Source organism: Poeciliopsis prolifica, unplaced genomic scaffold (assembly GCF_027474105.1).
Source record: "Poeciliopsis prolifica strain line A6 unplaced genomic scaffold, Auburn_PproV2 SCAFFOLD036, whole genome shotgun sequence".
Classification (NCBI taxonomy): domain Eukaryota; kingdom Metazoa; phylum Chordata; class Actinopteri; order Cyprinodontiformes; family Poeciliidae; genus Poeciliopsis; species Poeciliopsis prolifica.
Genome location: NW_026562411.1, coordinates 4,171,893 through 4,197,606, shown reverse-complemented (window position 1 = coordinate 4,197,606; position 25,714 = coordinate 4,171,893). Strand labels below are relative to the sequence as shown.

The 25,714-nt window shown below is 31.9% G+C and overlaps 1 protein-coding gene and 1 long non-coding RNA gene across 2 annotated transcripts; both read right to left on the bottom strand.

The window, feature by feature from the left end:
• Positions 1–1,764: 1,764 nt before the first annotated feature.
• On the bottom strand, positions 1,765–25,669 carry LOC129374557 (cingulin-like). The gene is made up of 32 exons (XM_055053027.1): positions 25,626–25,669; positions 25,425–25,472; positions 25,199–25,246; positions 23,267–23,314; positions 23,080–23,127; positions 22,893–22,940; positions 14,285–14,332; positions 14,137–14,184; positions 13,911–13,958; positions 13,765–13,812; positions 13,640–13,687; positions 13,439–13,486; positions 13,205–13,252; positions 13,050–13,097; positions 12,925–12,972; positions 9,041–9,088; positions 6,927–6,977; positions 6,750–6,797; positions 6,478–6,525; positions 6,231–6,278; positions 6,027–6,074; positions 5,775–5,822; positions 5,564–5,611; positions 4,831–4,908; positions 3,745–3,792; positions 3,258–3,329; positions 3,131–3,178; positions 2,927–2,974; positions 2,678–2,858; positions 2,492–2,593; positions 2,308–2,385; positions 1,765–2,208 (listed from the first exon to the last, which is right to left on the bottom strand). The coding sequence occupies exons 6-32, from the start codon at positions 22,895–22,897 to the stop codon at positions 2,008–2,010; spliced, it is 1,680 nt and encodes a 559-aa protein (XP_054909002.1). The 5' UTR covers positions 22,898–22,940; positions 23,080–23,127; positions 23,267–23,314; positions 25,199–25,246; positions 25,425–25,472; positions 25,626–25,669; the 3' UTR covers positions 1,765–2,007.
• LOC129374558 (uncharacterized) lies at positions 17,311–18,396 on the bottom strand. Its single transcript, XR_008607515.1, has 3 exons — positions 17,594–18,396; positions 17,440–17,466; positions 17,311–17,330 (listed from the first exon to the last, which is right to left on the bottom strand). It is a non-coding gene; the product is annotated as an uncharacterized LOC129374558 (long non-coding RNA).
• Positions 25,670–25,714: the final 45 nt, after the last annotated feature.

Below are 25,714 nucleotides of genomic sequence, written 5' to 3'. Positions count from 1 at the left end.
TTTGGTTTGTTCACAAATACATCACAGCAAATAACCAATAATCAGTGATTAATTTTAACCTCGGTCAATAAACCTGGTATCTCTATCACAGACTTCACCTTATTGATATTTAAACATGTTAGTGATTATATTTAATCACTAAATATGAGGGGGAACTCCTTGCAAGCATGAACAGCTGCAATAGGAGTCCCTGGAATCCGCTGGTGGTCCCTGTGTCAGTCCGCCGTTGCTTTGGGAAAATCTTGATTAATTTTATTGTAGCATGTTTGTGTTTATGCTGTGGTTCTAATTATTGCTCCAGTATTTTCTCTGATGTTTATTCTGCCTGTAGCGAACCAGGCTTTTGGCAGAATGAGGAAGTTAGAATAGAAACACTTTTTTAAACGTCAACATCAGACCTATGTTTTTATTCACAAACCAGTGTATGAAAAATATTCTTGCCCATAATTTGTTAGTTAGAGGACAAAGATCCAGCCCCCTCTTCTTGACTGAACAACATGGAGGAAGAGAAACTGAGTCATTATTAGACTGAGGGCAGGCAGACTAGTTTATTTTGCTAAATTATTATATTTAGCTAAACATTATTGCTGAGGGGTACAAGCAGGCCTTTTGACATACAGATAATAAAAAAATAAAATTGAAAAAAAAATTGGGGGAAAAAAAAAAAACTAAAAAGGCATCAAGGATAAAAGGGGCAGGGGCTCAAACCCCCTTTTCTCCTCCCTCTGAACATGTCTGGTTTTCAGCAAAGTTGAGCTGACTGTCCAGGAACGACACAAGGAATTTAAAATTTGTCACAGCTTCAACAGGTTGGCCATCAAGTGAAACTGGAACCACTTTTAGGCATTGTTTATCTAATTTAATTAGCTCTACTTCCTTAAGAAAATGAAAATGTATATTTTTTGTGAGGGAATTTATATTTTACAGTTCCAGTAATGCCGAAATTAATAGTAAATAACGACTTTGTGGTACTCTGATTTAGTAATGGAATTGGATTAGTTGTTACCACCCTCACACCACTAGAGGCTCTAAAGTCTCTAGTGGTCTTTTTTTGGACCAGCTGTCTAAAAAAAGATGCGACTAAGGAGCAGATTCAGATTCAAAGCTACGGAATTTGTTGAAACCTGTAAGCTGCGCTGAAGTAAATAAGAGAGGAATTCAAATACATGCTGAGTGAAAATCCTTCCTAAAAACAAAGATCTTTCACAGATGTCAAAAGAAAATAAAAACAGGAGACCACAGATATAGGAAATAGCACCACCTGCACTTCTGGAGTTCAGTGGTCCCATTTCCATATAAGGTATGAGACTGGCAGCGGTCCGTCCCGCCCCTTCCTGTTTGCTGCAGCATGTGTACTTAGAGGAGGTGTTCTTGGGATGGTATGGAAAGCTATGCCCCCATGATCTGGCCTTTCAAAATAATAAAACTAAACTAAAAACTTAGGCCAACTGTTTTTATCGGTGACTAGATGTCCAGCATTATTTGGTTCTCACAAGAGCGTTACTTAAACTGATTTGCAGAAAATACTACAGCATGAAATGACCAAGCTCGTCTGTCTGCAGGCTGAATGTGTGACACGGCCTATGTGTTAACTGGACAGAGAGAACATCCTGGGTCAGACCACTTGTCACAAATGAAATCATAAAAATGGAAATTATTCGTTTTTCCATTTCTGTTTCGTGCACTAAATGGGAAATCGGATAACAAGCTGAGCTGAGCTGTTTTCCAATTTCTGATTTTGGTTAAATAAACAAGAAAAACGAGTCAATTTTAATTTTTTTATTTTTCATTGATGTTAGCACCTACCTACAAACTGCCTGAAAATACATGGACCGTTGTCCTGTAAGAACTCCAGCTTAAAACTTGAAAGAATTCCCCATTTTCTAGTTTCTTCATTCATGTTGTTTTCATACAAATTAAATCCCACATGAACAAATACCCTCAAAATAATAATTAAGAAACAGGAAGTGATGTCAGAAAATGTTCTCATTGCTGCATCTGCTTCCTCTACATGACAAACTGTTTGATTTGTTGTGGAAAAATATCCCAGGAAGCGTCAAACCCAGGAACATGGTTCCTCCAGTCCGGCTGAAGAGGAGGATTGTTTAAAGCCATCAAGCAGCTCAGCCAGTAGCATTCAGAGGTCAGAGGTCTCAGATCCTCCTTCACTTCCTCTGGAAATTCACCTAAACATTCTGGGAAACCAGTCTGAGAAGGAAATGTTAAATGTTACATTGATTGCTCTATCAGAGCTGTAAATGTATGTGTTCTGTTTGGTTTCTGAAGCTGGATCTTCTGTAAACGTACCATCAGAAGTTTTTCTTTGTTGGTGTGGAACAGAACCAACTGCAGGTTCTGAACTGTGATCTGTCTGTACTCTTTAACCTGAAACACAGGAAGTTGCTGTTTACACACTTCCTCACATTGCTTACACATTTCCTCATTTTGCTTTAGTGATTCTGTGGATAAATCTGTTCTACGGTCCAGTTACCTTCTGAAGAGTCGGTCCACTGCTGGACTCAGACTGTTGGAACATTTCTTCTATCTGCTGTTTCCTTCTCTTCATTTCATCTGATGCATTTCCAAATGTTTTCTACAGAGATCAGGTCCATATCAGTCTAATGAGATCCACAGTGACATTAAACCCAGCAGGTAAATGTCCTGGGATCAGATCTACCTGAATCAGATCTTTGGCCTCCTTTGGGTTGATCTTCCTGGATTTCAGCTGATCTTTGACTTTAGGCCACTGCAGCAGTTTCAGGTTGTCGTACATCTCAGTCAGTCTGGTTTTACTGACTGGGTTGTTCATGCTCTCAGTGTCTCCTGTTTTTAGTGAAGCGGCCATCTGTGCTGCCAGTCTGTCAAACAGTTAGTTTGGTTATTTATGCAACAGGTCAGTAAATAACTAAATATTAAATATCTGTACCTGTCTTTCACTGATTTCAGTTCTTTCTGTTTTTTGGCTGTTTCAGATCTGTGGAGGAGAAAAATGAAGCTTTGAGGGACAAATCATTTGAGTTCAATTATAATCAAACATTGATATATTAACAGTTTAATGAAAACCTGCAGACTCATTAAGTTAAATATTAGATGGTAACTAGCTAAACAAAGTATTAGAAAAATTTCTCACTGGGCCTTTATGAGCTTCTCTTTGTAAAACGTCTCCATCTGAGTCATGCTGTGTTAAAAGATACAAGTTATTAAAATCATCAGTTCTCTGATTATTGGTTATTCATGGTAAATTTAAAAAAGCAGACCTCTCTTTGTGTTCACATTGTTGTGGGTTACAACGCTGGGGGCTGGATCTCACATCTGCTGATTCCTGCAGTCTTAAGTAAATAAAATTTGTCATTCACTAAGTTAATTTGTACTGTGCTTATTCACAAATAATGTCTTAAGGTATCTTACTCCTTTGCAGGTGAGTTTAGCTCAAGTATTCAAAATCAAACTAATTTGGGTTGCAAATTGCTGCGTAGAGAATGGTTTTTATTTTTGAATAAATAAACTAATTCTCAGCTAAAAGCTTCCTCTTTCAGTCAGTTGTTTGTTCTCTAGATCACAAGAGCAGCTTCAAAAATCACATCCAGAATGTTGACATGCTGAACGTTTTAAAAATGCAATTTAAACAATCATTCAGTCCTCACTCTTTATTCTGCAATATTTAAATTACATATGCAAACATATGCAAAATTGAAAGAACTGGATGTAACTATTATAGCTGAGCTTGTTACATGACTTATATACCTCTGTTGGAGGGATTTCACTTCTTCTTCTTTTTGTTTCAATTCAGATCTGTGAGGAGAAAAAGTAAACCAATTTTTAAAATAAACTAATAAACTACACATTCAGTTATTTCAGACATATGAGGAACTGGTTAAACTTGTACTGATTTATGTTTTTTCTCTTAAATCAGATCTGTTAAGAAATTCATGACAATTCCTCAGATTCTGTTCAGACCCGAATCACATTTCCTAAATTAATTCCAGAGCTCTCTATCCTTCCAATCACCTTGCACAATTTTATTTTTCATGCACATATTCTGGATGTACAGTGTTGTACACATAGATATTCTACACATTCTGCTTGTGTAGAATATCTACACGAACCAGAACATGATAATGTTGAGCTTTATAGGTAACTGGAATTGACTATTTATTTTCAAGACATTACATCTCTCATGCAAGATATTTCATCAGTTCTAAAACTTGGATTGTAAATGTTCTATGGGGTCTTGTTTGTAATGTTGCAGTCAAACATAAAAAATGAGTTACTTAGTCTTTCACTAGATAAAACACTAAACCTCAGTTTTATAAAGTTAAAAATGTTACATTCACTCATAAATATCTTTTTCAAGCTAAATATTTAGTGAGCTGGGAAAATTTCTTTCCCATCACTCTTATTGTTATGTCCTGTCTCACATTTGCACACATTCCCCAGTAACTAGCATGGCTACTCCAGCACATTAGTTCCAGTTAGAGGAAAAAACATGTTGGCGAAATCAAAAGATTATTTTAAACCTAAATCTGTTTGGTGTATGAAAACCTTTGGGCTCAACTGTACAACTGCAAAGCTATGACTTGGCTAAATTTATTCAAGCACCAAAACATTATACACTAATAAAAAATATTTAACAATAAACCTATAGAATCAGCTAAGGTAATTTTTTTTTTCCATCAAAGAATGAAAAATTATTTCCATCCTTTTGTTTGATACAGGAACTGAACATTTTGATTCATAAGTAATACATATGTTTGAAAAATATAACTAAATACAAAATAAGAAAAACTACACAGAATCTTTCATTCCGTTTAATTTCTAAATAAATCTTACATTGTTTTCTCTAATTTCTGCTTGTGAAGGTCATCAGAATCTGCAGCAGGTTTGGGAACAAAGAGCTGTCCTGCCATTCTGTAACAGAAAACAAGAGTGTTATATGTGTATATAACATATATACACATTTTTAAATAAACTAACAAAGAAGATAGATAGATAGATAGATAGATAGATAGATAGATAGATAGATAGATAGATAGATAGATAGATAGATAGATAGATAGATAGATAGATAGATAGATAGATAGATAGATAGATAGATAGATAGATAGATAGATAGATAGATAGATAGATAGATAGATAGATAGATAGATAGATAGATAGATAGATAGATAGATAGATAGATAGATAGATAGATAGATAGATAGATAGATAGATAGATAGATAGATAGATAGATAGATAGATAGATAGATAGATAGATAGATAGATAGATAGATAGATAGATAGAAAGAAGTGAGTTCTTGCTGCTTTCGTTTCAGAGAGGCTCTATTGAAGAAAAATGCTTCAGGTTATTGTAATGTGTCAAAGTCTGAATGTCATTAAAATGGGATGTTTTGTCTAAAGTCTGTTTGTAAATATGGCAGATAAAAACTCCTCATCATACGAATGTTGCAGGAAACTCCCAGCATTGCAGTGGGTTGTATAGTTTTATAATAAAAGTAAAACAGTAGCATGATTTTTATAGGATTAAAATAACTTAAGCAATGATGTTTTCATGATTTGGATTACCTTTCATTGGTTGATTTAATTTCTTTTTCTTTTTCTTCTAAAGCAGATCTGTAGAGAAAAAAATGAATATTAAAGCATGTTTGGAAAGATAATATGATTACATGTCATTTTAGCAAATGTTCCTATGAACCTTCAGGAACTGGAATTTGTGTTATAAATAGTAGCTCATTCAAATAAGTGTTTTATGTAAATACAGACTCTGAAAACTGACCTGATCTCCTGGATCTCTTTGTCATGAGAAATCTTTTCCTCAGTCAGTCTGAGTTAAAGAAATAACGGATCATGTTATTCACAACACAGATTTTTAATTTATAATGATAACATAGAAAAACTCCTAACACAAACTCAGCAACAACTTCACAGCATTGTAGGATGTATTATAATTTCCGAGTTAAACTAGAACTACAACATGAATTTAGAAAGTGTAAAATAAAATGTTTTACAGTGTCTTGTTTGGTATTACCTTTCAACGGCTGATTTCAATTCTTTTTCTTTTACTTCTAACGTTGATCTGTGATGAGAAAATGAACCATTAAAGCATGTTTGGCAGAACATAAATTATATAATCTTAACTAAAGTTCAGGTAAAGGCACTGTAATTTATGTTTTGATTAATAACTCATTCACATCATTGTCTCATGTAAACACAGACTCTGAACAACACTGACCTGATCTGCTGGATCTGCTTTTGATGAGAAGTTCTTTCCTCAATCCATCTGAGTTAAAGACATAATTGATCATGTTCTTCATAACACAGATTCAGCAGGAACATCAGAGAACTTTCAATGTATTGAGCTTCATTCATCATCACTAAACTTTGCTTGTTACTAACTAACTACACAAAGTTAGATGTACTTTTCCACTTCTCCTGATATCTGAAGCTGAAATATGTTTTGTAGTTTGTGTGAACAATACCTCTTATTAACTGATTCTAGTTCATCTTCTTTTTGTTTGAGGTCAGATCTGAATGAAAAATGAAATGTGTAAAAGAAACTCTTATTGTCAGACAAATAAAACAATTCGTTATGGCATTTAACAGAATGACAAAGTGCTTTAGGAAGCTTCATGTTTACAGAAACTGAAATCCACCTGAAAAAAGCAAGTAACCTACTTTATATATTACCACAAAGGCACTAAATCCTTAAATCCCAATATGTGGGTCATAAGAAAACTAACTCTGAACTTACTGAATTTGTTGAAGCTCTTTCTGAAGGGATGTCTTTGTTTCTGTCAGTCTGTGGTAAACATGTCATTTAAACCCTTAATTACACAGATTTTGGAGTAAATTCCCAGAACTAATGAGTGAATTGAGACTCTCAGATTGCAATATTTTAATGTCTTCTTTCACATTGTGGGAACATTACCTTTGATTGACTGACTTCAGTTCTTCTTCCTTTGTTCTGCTTTCAAAGTAACTATTAAAAAGACATTTAAAGTTTAAATGACCTCATGAAGCTTTGATATTTTGACATTGATATCAACAATATTTCTACAGTTTATCATCAGTAATCATAATTTAGTTAAGATCCCATGGGAAACCAAATAAAGTAAAACACTTTCATCTTTTGGACTTCAGTTCCATGGGATATTTTTGCTTTAGTCAGTCTGTGTATGACAAAAACTTCTCATAACACAAATGTTGCAGGAACATCAGATTATTCTAATGTGTTTTATAATTTGCAAGTAAAACTAGATGAGGTTCTTCTCCATGTCTGTCATGGAATAACCAGTGTTGTATAAAGTACTGAAATCTCAGAGTCAAGTAAAAGTATAGGTACCGCTCCAAAATATGACTTTGGTAAAAGTAAAAGTCACTGATTGAAATGTTACTTGAGTTAAAGTCTTAAAGTATCTGAAACATCTTGTGCTTAAGTATGGAAATTACTGTAACAATGGATGTACTCAAGTAATGTAATGAAAATTACAAGTAAAAAGTAAAACAAGGCAAATGCAGTTTGAATGACATTTTTATATTTTGGTAAATTTGTTAAATACACTTAAAATAATGTACACAACCAAGTGCAGGCAAAATGAAACCTGCTAATGGATAAACCTGCAGGCATCATTTAGTTAAGAAAAGTAGGTGCTTTACCTAAACCACAAGGTTAACTTGACCTGCTTTAGGTTAACTTAACCTGCTTTAGGTTAACTTAACCTGCTTTACAACTGAACCAGCTTCTTAGTAAACCCTCCAGGACAGAAAATACAAAGTTTCTATAAACCTCAAGTTTTCTCTTTCAATAAGGTCAGTGCTGAAAATGAGAAAAATAAAGTCAGTACAGAAAATGCGGCCAACATGAAGAAAAAAACCCCATTATTTCACAAACTATAGGTGCCTAAAAGGTGCAACAACTGGTCATTAAGCAAAAGAAAAAAGAATTGGGAGGGAAATTCAGCTTATTTGGCATCTGAAGAGGGAGAGCTTTTTGTTAACTTGGTGTTTAATGGGAGAAGCGAAACAGACCTCCGTGAAGCTGAACCCCACCTACCCAAATAATCCAGCAAATAGTCTGATTGTTTAGAGCTCCGTTTGTGCCATTAAAATTTTCGTTTGTGCAGCTTTGGTTTCCGAGATATTAAAAATTATTTTTTAGGCCATCCAAAATATATACTTTTCAAGATTACTATTACTGAAAATATTGTCATGAATTTTGTGTCAGTTGGTCACAAGGCAAGAAATCTATTTCCATTAGTTTCTCAGGAGAGTTTGGATGTAAAATTTGTTGACTCTCCCTGAGTGAAACTCCGACACCTTGAGGAAGGGGGAGACCTAGAGACCGGCTGGCCGAAATTAGCGTTCATGAATCGGATCAACCTTGAGCTAGGCTCCGCTCACACCAGATATTGGAATAGCCAAAATCCAAATTGAAAACAACTTTGCTACGTTTGTTTTAACGGCACAAACCTGCACAAACGGAGCATTAACGAACCAGCCCACTTTGGTTTGTTTTGGAGCAAAATGCGGAGATGGTAACTCTGGATGGCCTAAAAAATCATTTTAATATCTCAGAAACCAAAGCTGCTCAATCAAACATTTTAACGGCACAAACCTACACAAATGGAGCACTAACCAATCAGACTGTTTGCTGGACTTTTTGACGTAGGTGGGGAGGAGCGAAACCTGTGCATCCTATTGGTGGTGATGAACAAGCCCAGGCAAGCAGACTTTGTTGCAGTCGATCAGTAGGTTGGTCAAAACAGTTGCGTTTCTCTCTCGCTTTTTTGTAACGAGTAACTAAACCACACATTGAAAATGTATCGGAGTAAAAGTATGAAATTAAGTTCGGAAATGTAGTGAAGTAAAAGTGAAAGTTATCAAAAATTTTCTTACTCGAGGAAAGTATGAAGTACTCCAAAATATACTTAAGTAAAGTAGTGAAGTATTTTTACTTCGTTACTATACAACACTGGGAATAAGAAAGTCAGAACTAAAATATTTTTGCTTTTGGTACATTTTATTTCAGGTTTTGAGCATTACCTTTCATTTGCTGATTTCACTTGATGTTCTTTTTCTGCTAAATCAGACCTGTAGAGGAGCCAATATTAACAATATTTTCCAAGAAAAAAATAGGATTATGTGTCATTTTATCTAAAGTTCATATGAGCCTTTAGAAAATGGAATTTATGTTTAAATTAATAACTTATGTGGATCTGTGCCTCCTGTAAATACAAACCCTGAACAACACTGACCTGATCGCCTGGATCTCCTTCTCATAAGAAATCTTTGTGTCAGTCAGTCTGAGTTAAAGATATAACAGATCATTTTCTCCATAATGCAGATTAATGAGGAACATCAGAGAACTTACAATGTATTTATGATCTCTAAACAAGCAAACAGATTATCGTTTAGCATCCTAACATCTAAACAATCTGGAGCTGAAACATGTTTTGTTAGCTTGTTGTGTGAACAATACCTTTTAATCTCTGATTTTAGTTCTTCATTTTCTATTAAAGCAGATCTGTAAATGGAATAGAAAAGTGAGAAAATCTGCTGATATGGTTTAAACATTTCAATAAACGTTCCATAGTCTCAATTTTTTTTTATCATTTCTAAAAGTATTTAATAATGAGTAATTGTGTTTCTGTGATAAGTAAACATATTATCTGAACACTGTTTCAAGAGAATACTTAGAAAAATACAAACTTCATCTCATGGAGGTCATTTTCATAAGCAGTTTCTTTTTCAGCAAGTCTGTGTTAAAATAAAGTAGATATGTTTCATTTGTAACACAGATTCTGAAAACAATGAAGATGCAATATTTTTAACTTAATAAAATCAAAAATAAATTATATTGAACAATAATGAGTATTAACAATCAGTCTGTGATAGAAATAAATATTTAAACTGTTATGTAAAAGTAATGTTCAGTGTGTGAACATTACTGTTCCTCTTTTAGTGTTTCAAAAGGAAATATGAGAAAGATATTTAAGAATGTATATGTTCTCACTAGAGCTTTGATACTGTGATGTAAGCATCACTAATGTTTCTACAACCACCCATGATTAGTACATATATTCTTGAATTTGTCATTTAAAAATTTAGAAAAATTATGAATATCATTATAATGGGATGTTTTGTCTCAAGTCTGTTTGTAAATATGGCAGATAAAACACACGAATGTTGCAGGAATCTCCCAGCATTGCAGAGGGTTTTATAATTTTCCAATAAAAGTAAAAGGATAGCATGATTTTTATAGGATTAAAATAATTTAAACTGTGATTTTTTCATGGTTTGGATTACCTTTCATTGGTTGATTTAAATTCTTTTTCTTTTTCGACTAAAGCAAATCTGTACAGAAACAAATTTGCAATAATACGATTACATGTCATTTTAGCAAATGTTCATATGAATCTTCAGGAATTTGAGTTATAAATAGTAACTCATTCAAATAAGTGTTTCATGTAAATACAGACTCTGAAAACTGACCTGATCTCCTGGATCTCATTCTCATGAGAAATCTTTTCCTCAGTCAGTCTGAATTAAAGATATAACAGATCATTTTCTTCATAATGCAGATTAAACAAGAACATTATATTGTTACATGAACAAACCTTTTATTAACTGATTGTAGTTCTTCTGTTTTTTGATTAAGGTCAAATCTGAAGAATAAAGAATAAAATGTGAAAACAAACAAACAAACAAAAAAAACTATGTTTTCAGACAAATATCTGTCTTGTTAACGTTTCATGTAGAAATATTTAGAAAATAATTACCTCATTTTCTGAAGCTGATCATCATGGGATGTTTTTACTTCAGTCAATCTGTTTTAAAACATGACAGATAAAAACTCAAGATACAAAAACAGCAGGACCAGCACAACATTAATGTGTATTTCATACATTAATGATGAGAGACATATATGAAATACATAAATACTGTACATGCAATAGTGGAACTGATGCATGAATAAAGTAAGAAATAAAATATTTCATAATACTATGTGTTCTTTCAGCTTAACATTACTTTTTGGTGACTGATTTCAATTCCTTTTCTTTTTCTTCTAGAGTTGACCTGTAGAGGAGAATATTAACCATTAAAACATTGTTGGAGAAACTATGAGATCAAATGATTTTAACAAAAGTTTTTTTTTAATCTTCATAATGTTTAATTGATGTTTAAAGTGATAAATAACTTTAACTCGTTTAAATACAGACTGAAAACTGACCTGATCTCCTGGATCTCATTTTGGTGAGAAATCTTTGTCTCAGTCAGTCTGAGTTAAAGATAGAAATGATCATTTTCTTCATAATGCAGATTAAACAAGAACATTATGTTGTTGTGTGAACAAACCTTTTATTAACTGAGTCTAGTTCATCTTCTTTATTTTTGAGTGCAGATCTGAGAATAAAGAATAAAATTTCTGAAAATACTTAATGTGTTTGTTTACTGCAACCCAAAACCACATATTCTAGTTATTGTCCATGAAAAAAGTAATATAGAAAAATACCTCACTGTCTGGAGCTCTATGTTCAGCCTGTCATAAAGAGGCAATAGATAAATATTCTTACCAACATCAATTCTGCAGTAAAATGAACTGAAACACCCAGGTTTGTATCTTATATTGCAATGTGTTATTTTAGAGTTTTTTGAGGAGAAATTACCTTTCATTGGCTGATATCAGTTCTTCTTCATTCTGTTTTAGATCACATCTGTAAAGAATGAAATTCTTTGCATTAGAAACATGACAGTAAATCAACCAGAAATGTTATTACTGTCTTGATCAATTAAAAGAAAAATTTGTGCTTCATCAAAGTGATGAATAAGGTAAATTTTTACCTCATATCATAAAGATCTGCTTCCAGAGAGATATTTTTAGCACTGAGGCTGTGTGGAAAATAGAGTTCATCTTCTATTCAACCATTATTTCTTATTAACATGGACCTGCAGATTAGTAATATTCACTGCAATGCCTTTTAGTTACTAATTCAGATTATTCTAATGCGTTAAAACCTGTTAAATCGTAAAACATGTTCTTCATCCAAAGCTAAAACAGATATAGACAAAAATTATACCTCGTCTGCTGTGAACAATACTTTTTAATCTCCGATTTAAGTTCTTCTTCTTTCTGTATAAGGTCAGACCTGAAGAAGAATCTCATGAATAAAAATCTCTATTGTTATTTTGAGACAAAGGGTGAATAGGATCATTTATTCATATTGAGCTCTTAACAAAATTACAAAGTGCTCTAGTGCACTGCATCTTTACCACAACCCAAACTCAACTGAGACCAGGGAAAGTAACTTACTGTATATATAACCACAACAAAGATCATTTCTTTCTGACAAAAGACCAAGTCAAAGGTGATTCTGTGAAACTAATGAATCTGTGAACCTCAGGATCATGAAGCTAATCCAAGCTCTTCTCCACAAATCAATAATAATAAATGTGATTGAGTTATTTGAAAATCAACTCTGTACTTACTTCACTTTTTGAAGTTCATTTTCAAGATTTGCATTTGTGTCAGTCAGACTGTGGTAAAGATACGAGAATGAAACTCTTAATTACAAAGATTATGTAGAACTGATGAATGAACTGAGATTCTCTCAAAAATAAAATTGAAACTTTTATATTTTATTTCAGATTGGAAGAATGATACCTTTTATTGACTGACTTCAGTTCTTCTTCTCTTTTCCTGTTTTAAAATTAAATGTGCAAAAGATATTTCAGATTTCTATGACCTCACACAATGTTAGATGCTATACTGTACATGTCACTGATATGTTCACAGTCTGTGATCAGTTATAATACTTTAGTGAATATCCCATGTGAAGACAAATGAAAATAAAAAACCTCATGCTGTACAATTCATTATCAAGTTATGTTTTTGACTGTTTTAAATACAAACCCTGAACAACACTGACCTGATCTCCTGGAGCTCAATGTCATGAGAAATCTTTGTCTCAGTCAGTCTGAGTTAAAGATAGAAATGATAATTTTCTTCATAAAACAAATTAAACAAGAACATCATATTGTTGTGTGAACAAACCTTTTATTAACTGATTCTAGTTTGTCTATGTTTTGTTTAAGATCAGATCTGAAGAATGAAGAATAAAAAGTAAAAAAAAATAAAATAAAAATCATATTTTGAGACAAATATCTGTATTGTTATTATCTCATGTAAAAACATATAAATAAACTTACCTCATCTTCTGAAGCTGATCATCATTGGATGTTTTTGCTTCAGTTAATCTGTTTTAAAACATGACAGATTAAAACTCAAGATACAAAAACAGCAGGACCAGCACAACATTAATGTGTATTTCATACATTAATGATGAAAGCATATATGAAATACATAAATGCAATAGTTGCACTACTGCATGAATAACAAATAGAATATCTATGGTACTATATCTTCTTTTAGCTTATCTTTACCTTTTGGTGACTGCTTCCAATTCTTTTTCTTTTTCTTCTAAAGTTGACCTGAAGAGGAGAATATTAACCATTAAAACATTGTTGGAGAAACTATGAGATCAAATGATTTTAACAAAAGTTTTTTTTAATCTTCATAAAGTTTAATTGATGTTTAAAGTGATAAATAACTTTAACTCGTTTAAATACAGACTGAAAACTGACCTGATCTCCTGGATCTCATTGTCATGAGAAATCTTTTCCTCAGTCAGTCTGAGTTAAAGATAGAAATGATCATTTTCTTCATAATGCAGATTAAACAAGAACATTATGTTGTTGTGTGAACAAACCTTTTATTAACTGATTCTAGTTCATCTTCTTTATTTTTGAGTGAAGATCTGAGAATGAAGAATGAAATGTTAAAAAAAACCTTCATGTTTTGAGACAAATATCTGTGTTGTTAATATTTCATGTAAAAACATATAGAGAAATATACCTCATCTTCTGGAGTTGATCATCATGAGATGTATTTGATTCAGTTATTCTGTTTTAAAACATGACAGATTACAGATATAACAGATTATAATCTTCATAAAACAGATTCAACAGGAACATAAACTTCTGTCATGATCACCAAACAAACAAACTGTTAGATTAATTTTTCCACTTAATATTCTGATATCTAAAGATGAAATATATTATGTTAACTTGTGTTAACAAACCTTTTATGAACTGATTCTAGTTCTTCTTCTTTTTGTTTGAGTTCAGAGCTGAAGAAAGAAAAATAAAATATAAAAACATAAACCTTCATGTTTTGAGACAAATATCTGTATTGTTAATATCTCATGTAAAACATATAAATAAAATTACCTCATCTTCTGGAGTTGAACATCATGGGATGTTTTTACTTCAGTCAATCTGTTTTAAAACATGACAGATAAAAACTCAAGATACAAAAACAGCAGGACCAGCACAACATTAATGTGTATTTCATACATTAATGATGAGAGACATATATGAAATACATAAATAATGTACATGTAATATTGCAAATGATGCATGAATAAAGTAAGAAATAATATTTCATAATACTATGTGTTCTTTCAGCTTAACATTACTTTTTGTTGACTGATTTCAATTCCTTTTCTTTTTCTTCTAGAGTTGACCTGTAGAGGAGAATATTAACCATTAAAACATTGTTGGAGAAACTATGAGATCAAATGATTTTAACAAAAGGTTTTTTTTAATCTTCATAAAGTTTAATTGATGTTTGAAGTGATAATTAACTTTAACTCGTTTAAATACAGATTGAAAACTGACCTGATCTCCTGGATCTCATTGTCATGAGAAATCTTTTCCTCAGTCAGTCTGAGTTAAAGATAGAAATGATCATTTTCTTCATAATGCAGATTAAACAAGAACATTATGTTGTTGTGTGAACAAACCTTTTATTAACTGAGTCTAGTTCATCTTCTTTATTTTTGAGTGCAGATCTGAGAATAAAGAATACAATTTCTGAAAATACTTAATGTGTTTGTTTACTGCAACCCAAAACCACATATTCTAGTTATTGTCTATGTAAAAACTAATATAGAAAAATACCTCACTGTCTGGAGCTCAATGTTCAGCCTGTGAAAACGAGGCAATAGATAAATATTCTTACCAACATCAATTCTGCAGTAAAATGAACTGAAACACCCAGGTTTGTATCTTATATTGCAATGTGTTACTTCAGGGTTTTCTGAGGGGAAAATACCTTTCATTGACTGATATCAGTTCTTCTTCTTTCTGTTTTAGATCACATCTGTAAAGGATGAAATTCTTTGCATTAGAAACATGACAGTAAATCAACCAGAAACGTTATTACTGTCTTGATCAATTAAAAGAAAAAATTGTGCTTCATCAAAGTGATGAATAAGGTAAATTTTTACCTCATATCATAAAGATCTGCTTCCAAAGATATATTTTTAGCACTGAGGCTGTGTGGAAAATAGAGTTCATCTTCTATTCAACCATTATTTCTTATTAACATGGACCTGCAGATTAGTAATATTCACTGCAATGCCTTTTAGTTACTAATTCAGATTATTCTAATGCGTTAAAACCTGTTAAATCGTAAAACATGTTCTTCATCCAAAGCTAAAACAGATATAGACAAAAATTATACCTCGTCTGCTGTGAACAATACTTTTTAATCTTTGATTTAAGTTCTTCTTCTTTCTGTATAAGGTCAGACCTGAAGAAGAATCTCATGAATAAAAATCTCTATTGTTATTTTGAGACAAAGGGTGAATAGGATCATTTATTCATATTGAGCTCTTAACAAAATTACAAAGTGCTCTAGTGCACTGCATCTTTACCACAACCCAAACTCAACTGAGACCAGGGAAAGTAACTTACTGTATATATAACCACAACAAAGATCATTTCTTTCTGACAAAAGACCAAGTCAAAGGTGATTCTGTGAAACTAATGAATCTGTGAACCTCAGGATCATGAAGCTAATCCAAGCTCTTCTCCACAAATCAATAACAATAAATGTGATTGAGTTATTTGAAAATCAGCTCTGTACTTACTTCACTTTTTGAAGTTCATTTTCAAGATTTGCATTTGTGTCAGTCAGACTGTGGTAAAGATACGAGAATGAAACTCTTAATTACAAAGATTATGTAGAACTGATGAATGAACTGAGATTCTCTCAAAAATAAAATTGAAACTTTTATATTTTATTTCAGATTGGAAGAATGATACCTTTTATTGACTGACTTCAGTTCTTCTTCTCTTTTCCTGTTTTAAAATTAAATGTGCAAAAGATATTTCAGATTTCTATGACCTCACACAATGTTAGATGCTATACTGTACATGTCACTGATATGTTCACAGTCTGTGATCATTTATAATACTTTAGTTAATATCCCATGTGAAGACAAATGAAAATAAAAAACCTCATGCTGTACAATTCATTATCAAGTTATGTTTTTGACTGTTTTAAATACAAACCCTGAACAACACTGACCTGATCGCCTGGAGCTCAATGTCATGAGAAATCTTTTCCTCAGTCAGTCTGAGTTAAAGATAGAAAGGATCATTTTCTTCATAAAACAAATTAAACAAACATCATATTGTTGTGTGAACAAACCTTTTATTAACTGATTCTAGTTTGTCTATGTTTTGTTTAAGATCAGATCTGAAGAATGAAGAATAAAAAGTAAAAAAAAAAAAATAAAATCATATTTTGAGACAAATATCTGTATTGTTATTATCTCATGTAAAAACATATAAATAAAATTACCTCATCTTCTGAAGCTGATCATCATTGGATGTTTTTGCTTCAGTCAATCTGTTTTAAAACATGACAGATAAAAACTCAAGATACAAAAACAGCAGGACCAGCACAACATTAATGTGTATTTCATACATTAATGATGAGAGACATATATGAAATACATAAATACTGTACATGCAATAGTGCAACTGATGCATGAATAAAGTAAGAAATAAAATATTTCATAATACTATGTGTTCTTTCAGCTTAACATTACTTTTTGGTGACTGATTTCAATTCTTTTTCTTTTTCTTCTAAAGTTGACCTGTAGAGCAGAATATTAACCATTAAAACATTGTTGGAGAAACTATGAGATCAAATGATTTTAACAAAAGGTTTTTTTAATCTTCATAAAGTTTAATTGATGTTTAAAGTGATAATTAACTTTAACTCGTTTAAATACAGATTGAAAACTGACCTGATCTCCTGGATCTCATTTTGGTGAGAAATCTTTTCCTCAGTCAGTCTGAGTTAAAGATAGAAATGATCATTTTCTTCATAATGCAGATTAAACAAGAACATTATGTTGTTGTGTGAACAAACCTTTTATTAACTGAGTCTAGTTCATCTTCTTTATTTTTGAGTGCAGATCTGAGAATAAAGAATAAAATTTCTGAAAATACTTAATGTGTTTGTTTACTGCAACCCAAAACCACATATTCTAGTTATTGTCTATGTAAAAACTAATATAGAAAAATACCTCACTGTCTGGAGCTCATTGTTCAGCCTGTGAAAACGAGGCAATAGATAAATATTCTTACCAACATCAATTCTGCAGTAAAATGAACTGAAACACCCAGGTTTGTATCTTATATTGCAATGTGTTATTTTAGAGTTTTTTGAGGAGAAATTACCTTTCATTGGCTGATATCAGTTCTTCTTCTTTCTGTTTTAGATCAGATCTGTAAAGGATGAAATTCTTTGCATTAGAAACATGACAGTAAATCAACCAGAAATGTTATTACTGTCTTGATCAAATAAAAGAAAAATTTGTGCTTCATCAAAGTGATGAATAAGGTAAATTTTTACCTCATATCATAAAGATCTGCTTCCAGAGAGATATTTTTAGCACTGAGGCTGTGTGGAAAATAGAGTTCATCTTCTATTCAACCATTATTTCTTATTAACATGGACCTGCAGATTAGTAATATTCACTGCAATGCCTTTTAGTTACTAATTCAGATTATTCTAATGCGTTAAAACCTGTTAAATCGTAAAACATGTTCTTCATCCAAAGCTAAAACAGATATAGACAAAAATTATACCTCGTCTGCTGTGAACAATACTTTTTAATCTCCGATTTAAGTTCTTCTTCTTTCTGTATAAGGTCAGACCTGAAGAAGAATCTCATGAATAAAAATCTCTATTGTTATTTTGAGACAAAGGGTGAATAGGATCATTTATTCATATTGAGCTCTTAACAAAATTACAAAGTGCTCTAGTGCACTGCATCTTTACCACAACCCAAACTCAACTGAGACCAGGGAAAGTAACTTACTGTATATATAACCACAACAAAGATCATTTCTTTCTGACAAAAGACCAAGTCAAAGGTGATTCTGTGAAACTAATGAATCTGTGAACCTCAGGATCATGAAGCTAATCCAAGCTCTTCTCCACAAATCAATAATAATAAATGTGATTGAGTTATTTGAAAATCAACTCTGTACTTACTTCACTTTTGAAGTTCATTTTCAAGATTTGCATTTGTGTCAGTCAGACTGTGGTAAAGATACGAGAATGAAACTCTTAATTACAAAGATTATGTAGAACTGATGAATGAACTGAGATTCTCTCAAAAATAAAATTGAAACTTTTATATTTTATTTCAGATTGGAAGAATGATACCTTTATTGACTGACTTCAGTTCTTCTTCTCTTTTCCTGTTTTAAAATTAAATGTGCAAAAGATATTTCAGATTTCTATGACCTCACACAATGTTAGATGCTATACTGTACATGTCACTGATATGTTCACAGTCTGTGATCAGTTATCATACTTTAGTGAATATCCCATGTGAAGACAAATAAAAAAAAATACCTCATGCTGTACAATTCATTATCAAGTTATGTTTTTGACTGTTTTAAATACAAACCCTGAACAACACTGACCTGATCGCCTGGAGCTCAATGTCATGAGAAATCTTTTCCTCAGTCAGTCTGAGTTAAAGATAGAAATGATAATTTTCTTCATAAAACAAATTAAACAAGAACATCATATTGTTGTGTGAACAAACCTTTTATTAACTGATTCTAGTTTGTCTATGTTTTGTTTAAGATCAGATCTGAAGAATGAAGAATAAAAAGTAAAAAAAAATAAAATAAAAATCATATTTTGAGACAAATATCTGTATTGTTATTATCTCATGTAAAAACATATAAATAAAATTACCTCATCTTCTGAAGCTGATCATCATTGGATGTTTTTGCTTCAGTTAATCTGTTTTAAAACATGACAGATTAAAACTCAAGATACAAAAACAGCAGGACCAGCACAACATTAATGTGTATTTCATACATTAATGATGAAAGCATATATGAAATACATAAATGCAATAGTTGCACTACTGCATGAATAACAAATAGAATATCTATGGTACTATATCTTCTATTAGCTTATCTTTACCTTTTGGTGACTGATTTCAATTCCTTTTCTTTTTCTTCTAAAGTTGACCTGAAGAGGAGAATATTAACCATTAAAACATTGTTGGAGAAACTATGAGATCAAATGATTTTAACAAAAGGTTTTTTTTAATCTTCATAATGTTTAATTGATGTTTAAAGTGATAAATAACTTTAACTCGTTTAAATACAGACTGAAAACTGACCTGATCTCCTGGATCTCATTGTCATGAGAAATCTTTTCCTCAGTCAGTCTGAGTTAAAGATAGAAATGATCATTTTCTTCATAATGCAGATTAAACAAGAACATTATGTTGTTGTGTGAACAAACCTTTTATTAACTGATTCTAGTTCTTCTTTTTTTTTTGAGTGAAGATCTGAGAATGAAGAATGAAATGTTAAAAAAAAACCTTCATGTTTTGAGACAAATATCTGTGTTGTTAATATTTCATGTAAAAACATATAGAGAAATATACCTCATCTTCTGGAGTTGATCATCATGAGATGTATTTGATTCAGTTATTCTGTTTTAAAACATGACAGATTACAGATATAACAGATTATAATCTTCATAAAACAGATTCAACAGGAACATAAACTTCTGTCATGATCACCAAACAAACAAACTGTTAGATTAATTTTTCCACTTAATATTCTGATATCTAAAGATGAAATATATTATGTTAACTTGTGTTAACAAACCTTTTATGAACTGATTCTAGTTCTTCTTCTTTTTGTTTGAGTTCAGAGCTGAAGAAAGAAAAAGAAAATATAAAAACAAAAACCTTCATGTTTTGAGACAAATATCTGTATTGTTAATATCTCATGTAAAAACATATAAATAAAATTACCTCATCTTCTGAAGCTGATCATCATTGGATGTTTTTGCTTCAGTCAGTCTGTTTTAAAACATGACAGATTAAAACTCAAGATACAAATACTGCAGGACCAGCACAACATTAATGTGTATTTCATACATTTCTAATGAGAGAAATGTATGAAATACATAAGTAATGAACATGCAATAGTGCAATTATTGCATGAAGAGAAAAAGAAAAATATTTTTCAGTCTCATGTTATTCTTTAGCTGTTTATCTTTACTTTTTGTTGACTGATTTCAATTCCTTTTCTTTTTCTTCTAGAGTTGACCTGTAGAGGAGAATATTAACCATTAAAACATTGTTGGAGAAACTATGAGATCAAATGATTTTAACAAAAGGTTTTTTTAATCTTCATAAAGTTTAATTGATGTTTAAAGTGATAATTAACTTTAACTCGTTTAAATACAGACTGAAAACTGACCTGATCTCCTGGATCTCATTGTCATGAGAAATCTTTTCCTCAGTCAGTCTGAGTTAAAGATAGAAAGGATCATTTTCTTCATAATGCAGATTAAACAAGAACATTATGTTGTTGTGTGAACAAACCTTTTATTAACTGATTCTAGTTCTTCTTTATTTTTGAGTGAAGATCTGAGAATAAAGAATACAATTTCTGAAAATACTTAATGTGTTATTTTACTGCAACACAAAACCATATATTCTAGTTATTGTCCATGAAAAAAGTAATATAGAAAAATACCTCACTGTCTGGAGCTCATTGTTCAGCCTGTGAAAACGAGGCAATAGATAAATATTATTACCAACATCAATTCTGCAGTAAAATGAACTGAAACACCCAGTTTTTGATATTAAATTGCAATGTGTTATTTCGGGCTTTTTTGAGGAGAAATTACCTTTCATTGGCTGATATCAGTTCTTCTTCTTTCTGTTTTAGATCACATCTGTAAAGGATGAAATTCTTTGCATTAGAAACATGACAGTAAATCAACCAGAAATGTTATTACTCTCTTCATCAAATCAAAAAAAAAATTGTGTTAAAAAATGATGAATGAGGAAGATTTTTACCTCATATCATAAAGATCTGCTTCCAAAGATATATTTTTAGCACTGAGGCTGTGTGGAAAATAGAGTTCATCTTTAACATCATCAGCAAATTGCTCTCTAGTTTCTACTTACTGTCAATGTTTTCATTTTAATAAACATGTAAGTCAGAAAATACTGACATCGACATGCAGATTAATAATTTTCACTGAACCATTATTAGTTTTATTACTAATTTAGATTACTGTAATGCAATGAAACATATAACATGTTAAATACTAAAAATGTCATCATCCAAACTTAAAGGAGATACAGATTAAAAAAAAATCAATAGTCTGCTGTAGCTCAGCTCCATAAGGACTCTGTATTTTAGACAGGTTGTTATAAAAACAGAAATTTTTAAAAGATCATGTTCTTCAAAATACAGAACAGCAGGAACATCATAGGTTGTGCAATGCATTGATGATTTCTAAAATACAAACTTTTAGAACGTTTCCACCTGTGCGAATAATTATTTTTGTTAACAGATTGTAGTTCATCTTCATTTTGCTTCAGGTCAGATCTAAAGAATTAAATTTTTAAATGTCTGAAAAGCTTTTCTGTCATTTGTGACAAGTGGTAAATTAGATATTTTACTCATTATAGCAAATGAAACAATTATGTTTTTGTTCACTGAAAATTTAACTGACACAAAGCAAAGTAACTGACATATAACCACAAAATACAGACAAGAACTTCTTTCTGACAAAAGTCCAACTCCCTGATGGCTCTGTGACACTAAGATTTAATCCTTAAACCTCAGGATCATGTAAATTATCCATGATTGAGTAATATGAAAACAGAAGAATTTTTATCTCACATTGTGGAACTCATTTTCAAGTGATGTTTTTGTTTCAGCTGTAAAGATATCAGCATAAAACCTTCAATGAAAAATTTTTTTGGAGTAAAATCCCATCCATGATAAAATGAATGAAGTGAGACTCTCTGATTAAAACATTTATACTGATTTCTGATTGTGGGAACGATACCTTTGATTGACTTCCTTTTTCCTTTTTCCAAAGCAAATATAAGAAAGATATTTAAGGTACATATCTCCTAACAAGAGCTCTGATGTAGTGATGCAGACATTTCTCATGATTCTACAGCCTATGATAAGTAATCCTTTTTAAGTTAAAGTGGGATATGTAACTTTTATAAAGACTACAGTATAATGACAGTTCAGTTTGAGACAGAAAATAGGTGAAAAAAACTGAGCTCCTCTGCCTTCCTGCATTGCTGCCATCAGTACTCAGTCTAGATAGCATGGCAACCGATGGTGGTGAATAAACAGTTTTCCTGAAACAGTAAGTTGTTTCTCTGCCTCAGGCACATTGAGCAATGCATATACAAGCTTGATTTACTGCATTAAGGCATTCCTCCTGGCTTTGAGTAGAGCCTCCGAAACAAGACAGTAGTCGTCTTGTTTGTTCAGACGGCGACAGAAACTCTGGGAGAAGCTTGAGTTTTTTTCACAGATTATCTGACTTGCATTATACTGTCAGGACATGGTGAACATTTTAAAAACTTGTAAAAAAATAAAAAAAAACATCTATAAAAGTTCTGTACCCCAGATTTTATTGTCACATGTAAAATCAAATAGAGGAAAATACCTCATATTTTGGAGATCAGTTTCATGGGATATTTTTGCTTCAATCAGTCTGTTTTAAATTACAACAGATAAAAATTTCTTGTAACACAAATGTTTCAGGAAGATCATAGCATTGCAGCATGTTTCATAATTTTGTAGTAAAAGTAAAACTATTGTATGTTTATAGGCAGAACCGAAATTAGCATTACCTTTCGTTGACAAATTGCACTTCTTTTACTTTTTCTTCTAAAGCAGATCTGTTGAGAAAAATTTAAAGCATAGTATGATATGTAATCTTAACTAAAGTTCATATGAGTGTTTAGGAACAGTAATTTAAGTTTTAATTAATAACTCATTCACATTGTCAAGGGAATTCAGGCCCTGAACAACACTGACCTGATCTCCTGGATCTCCTTTTCATGAGTAGATCTTTCCTCAGTCAGTCTGAGATAAAGATATAACAGATCATGTCCCTCATCAAACAGATTAACAGGATCATCAGAGAACTTACAATGTATTGAACTTCATTCATGAGCTCTAAACAAACAGACTGTTGGACAAACCTTTCCACTTATCTTAATATCTGGAGCTGAAACATGTCCTGTTAACATGTTGTATGAACAATACCTTTTATTAACTAACTGTAGCTGTTCTTCTTTTTGTTCAAGATCTGATCTAAAGCATAAAGGATTAAATGTGTGAAAATTCCTGTTTGTCATGTTGAGAAAGATAGTAAACAAAATGATTTATTTAGAATGACATTTAACAAAATCACAAAATGTTTTAATACCACAACCTCAAACACATTGCAACAAAGCAGAGTAACCAATATATTACCACAAATTAAAAAAATAAAATAAAGCTTTTCCATGACAGAAGTCCTTGGACCTCAGGATCAGTGTTGTATAGTAACGAAGTAAAAATACTTCACTACTTTACTTAAGTATATTTTGGAGTACTTCATACTTTCCTCGAGTATGAAAATTTTTTGATAACTTTCACTTTTACTTCACTACATTTCCGAACTTAATTTCATACTTTTACTCCGATACATTTTCAATGTGTGGTTTAGTTACTCGTTACAAAAAAGCGAGAGAGAAACGCAAATGTTTTGATCCAACCTACTGATCGACTGCAACAAAGCCTGATTGCCTGGGCTTGTTCATCACCACCAATAGGATGCACAGGTTTCGCACCTCCCCACCTACGTCAAAAAGTCCAGCAAACAGTCTGATTGGTTAGTGCTCCGTTTGTGTAGGTTTGTGCCGTTAAAATGTTCGATTGAGCAGCTTTGGTTTTCGAGATATTAAAATGATTTTTAGGCCATCCAGAGTTCACCATCCCTGCATTTTGCTCCACAATAAACCAAAGTGGGCTGGTTCGTTAATGCTCCGTTTGTGCAGGTTTGTGCCGTTAAAACAAACGTAGCAAAGTTGTTTTCAATTTGGATTTTGGCTATTCCAATATCCGGTGTGAGCGACGCCTGGCTCAAGGTTGATCCGATTCGTGAACGCTAATTTCGGCCAGCCGGTCTCTAGGTCTCCCTCTTCCTCAAGGTGTCAGAGTTTCACTCAGGGAGAGTCAACAAATTTTACATCCAAACTGTCCTGAGAATCTAATGGAAATAAATTTCTTGCCTTGTGACCAACTGACACAAAATTCATGACACAAAATATTGAGTATGAAGTAGTCATACTCAATATTTTCAGTAATTGTAATCTTAAAAAGTATATTATGGATGACCTAAAAAATAATTTTTAATATCTCAGAAACCAAAGCTGCACAAACGAAAATTTTAATGGCACAAACGGAGCTCTAAACAATCAGACTATTTGCTGGATTATTTGGGTAGGTGGGTATCAGCTTCACGGAGGTCTGTTTCGCTTCTCCCATTAAACACCAAGTTAACAAAAAGCTCTCCCTCTTCAGATGCCAAATAAGCTGCATTTCCCTCCCAATTCTTTTTTTCTTTTGCATAATGACCAGTTGTTGCACCTATAGTTTGTGAAGTAGAGAATATTTTGTTGTACGTCACTCATATTTAGATGGTCGATGACAGATAAATATATTCTAATCAAAATCTCATGTGAAAATAAAAAATCCAAATTTTCTGAAGTTCCTTTTCATGACTTGTTTTTGCTTCAGTCAGTCTGAGTTAAAGATATAACAGATCATGTTCTTCATGACAGATTCAATAGGAATATCAGAGAACTTGAAATGTGTTGAATTTCTTCCATGATTTCCAAACAAACTGTTAGCTAAACTTTTACACTTATCCTAAAATCAGGAGCTGAAACATGTTCTGTTAGCTTAATGTGTGAACAATACCTTTTAATCTCTAATTTAAGTTCTTCTTCTTTCCGAGTAAAGTCAGACCTGAAGAGGAATCTCATGAGTGAAAATTGCCTCAATCAAACTGTATTAAAACATGACAGATTAAAACTCAAGACACAAATACTGCAGTTTGTTTCATACATTTCTAATAATTGCACTGTTACATGAATAAAGTAAGATATAAAATATATTATGGTATGTTCTTTTAGCTTATCTTTACTTTTTGGTGACTGCTTCCAATTCTTTTTCTTTTTCTTCTAAAGTTGACCTGAAGAGGAGAATATTAACCATTAAAACATTGTTGGAGAAACTATGAGATCAAATCATTTTAACAATAGGTTTCATTAATCTTCATGAATTTTAATTGATGTTTAAAGTGATAAATAACTTTAACTCATTTAAATACAGACTGAAAACTGACCTGATCTCCTGGATCTCATTTTGGTGAGAAATATTTGTCTCAGTCAGTCTGAGTTAAAGATAGAAATGATCATTTTCTTCATAATGCAG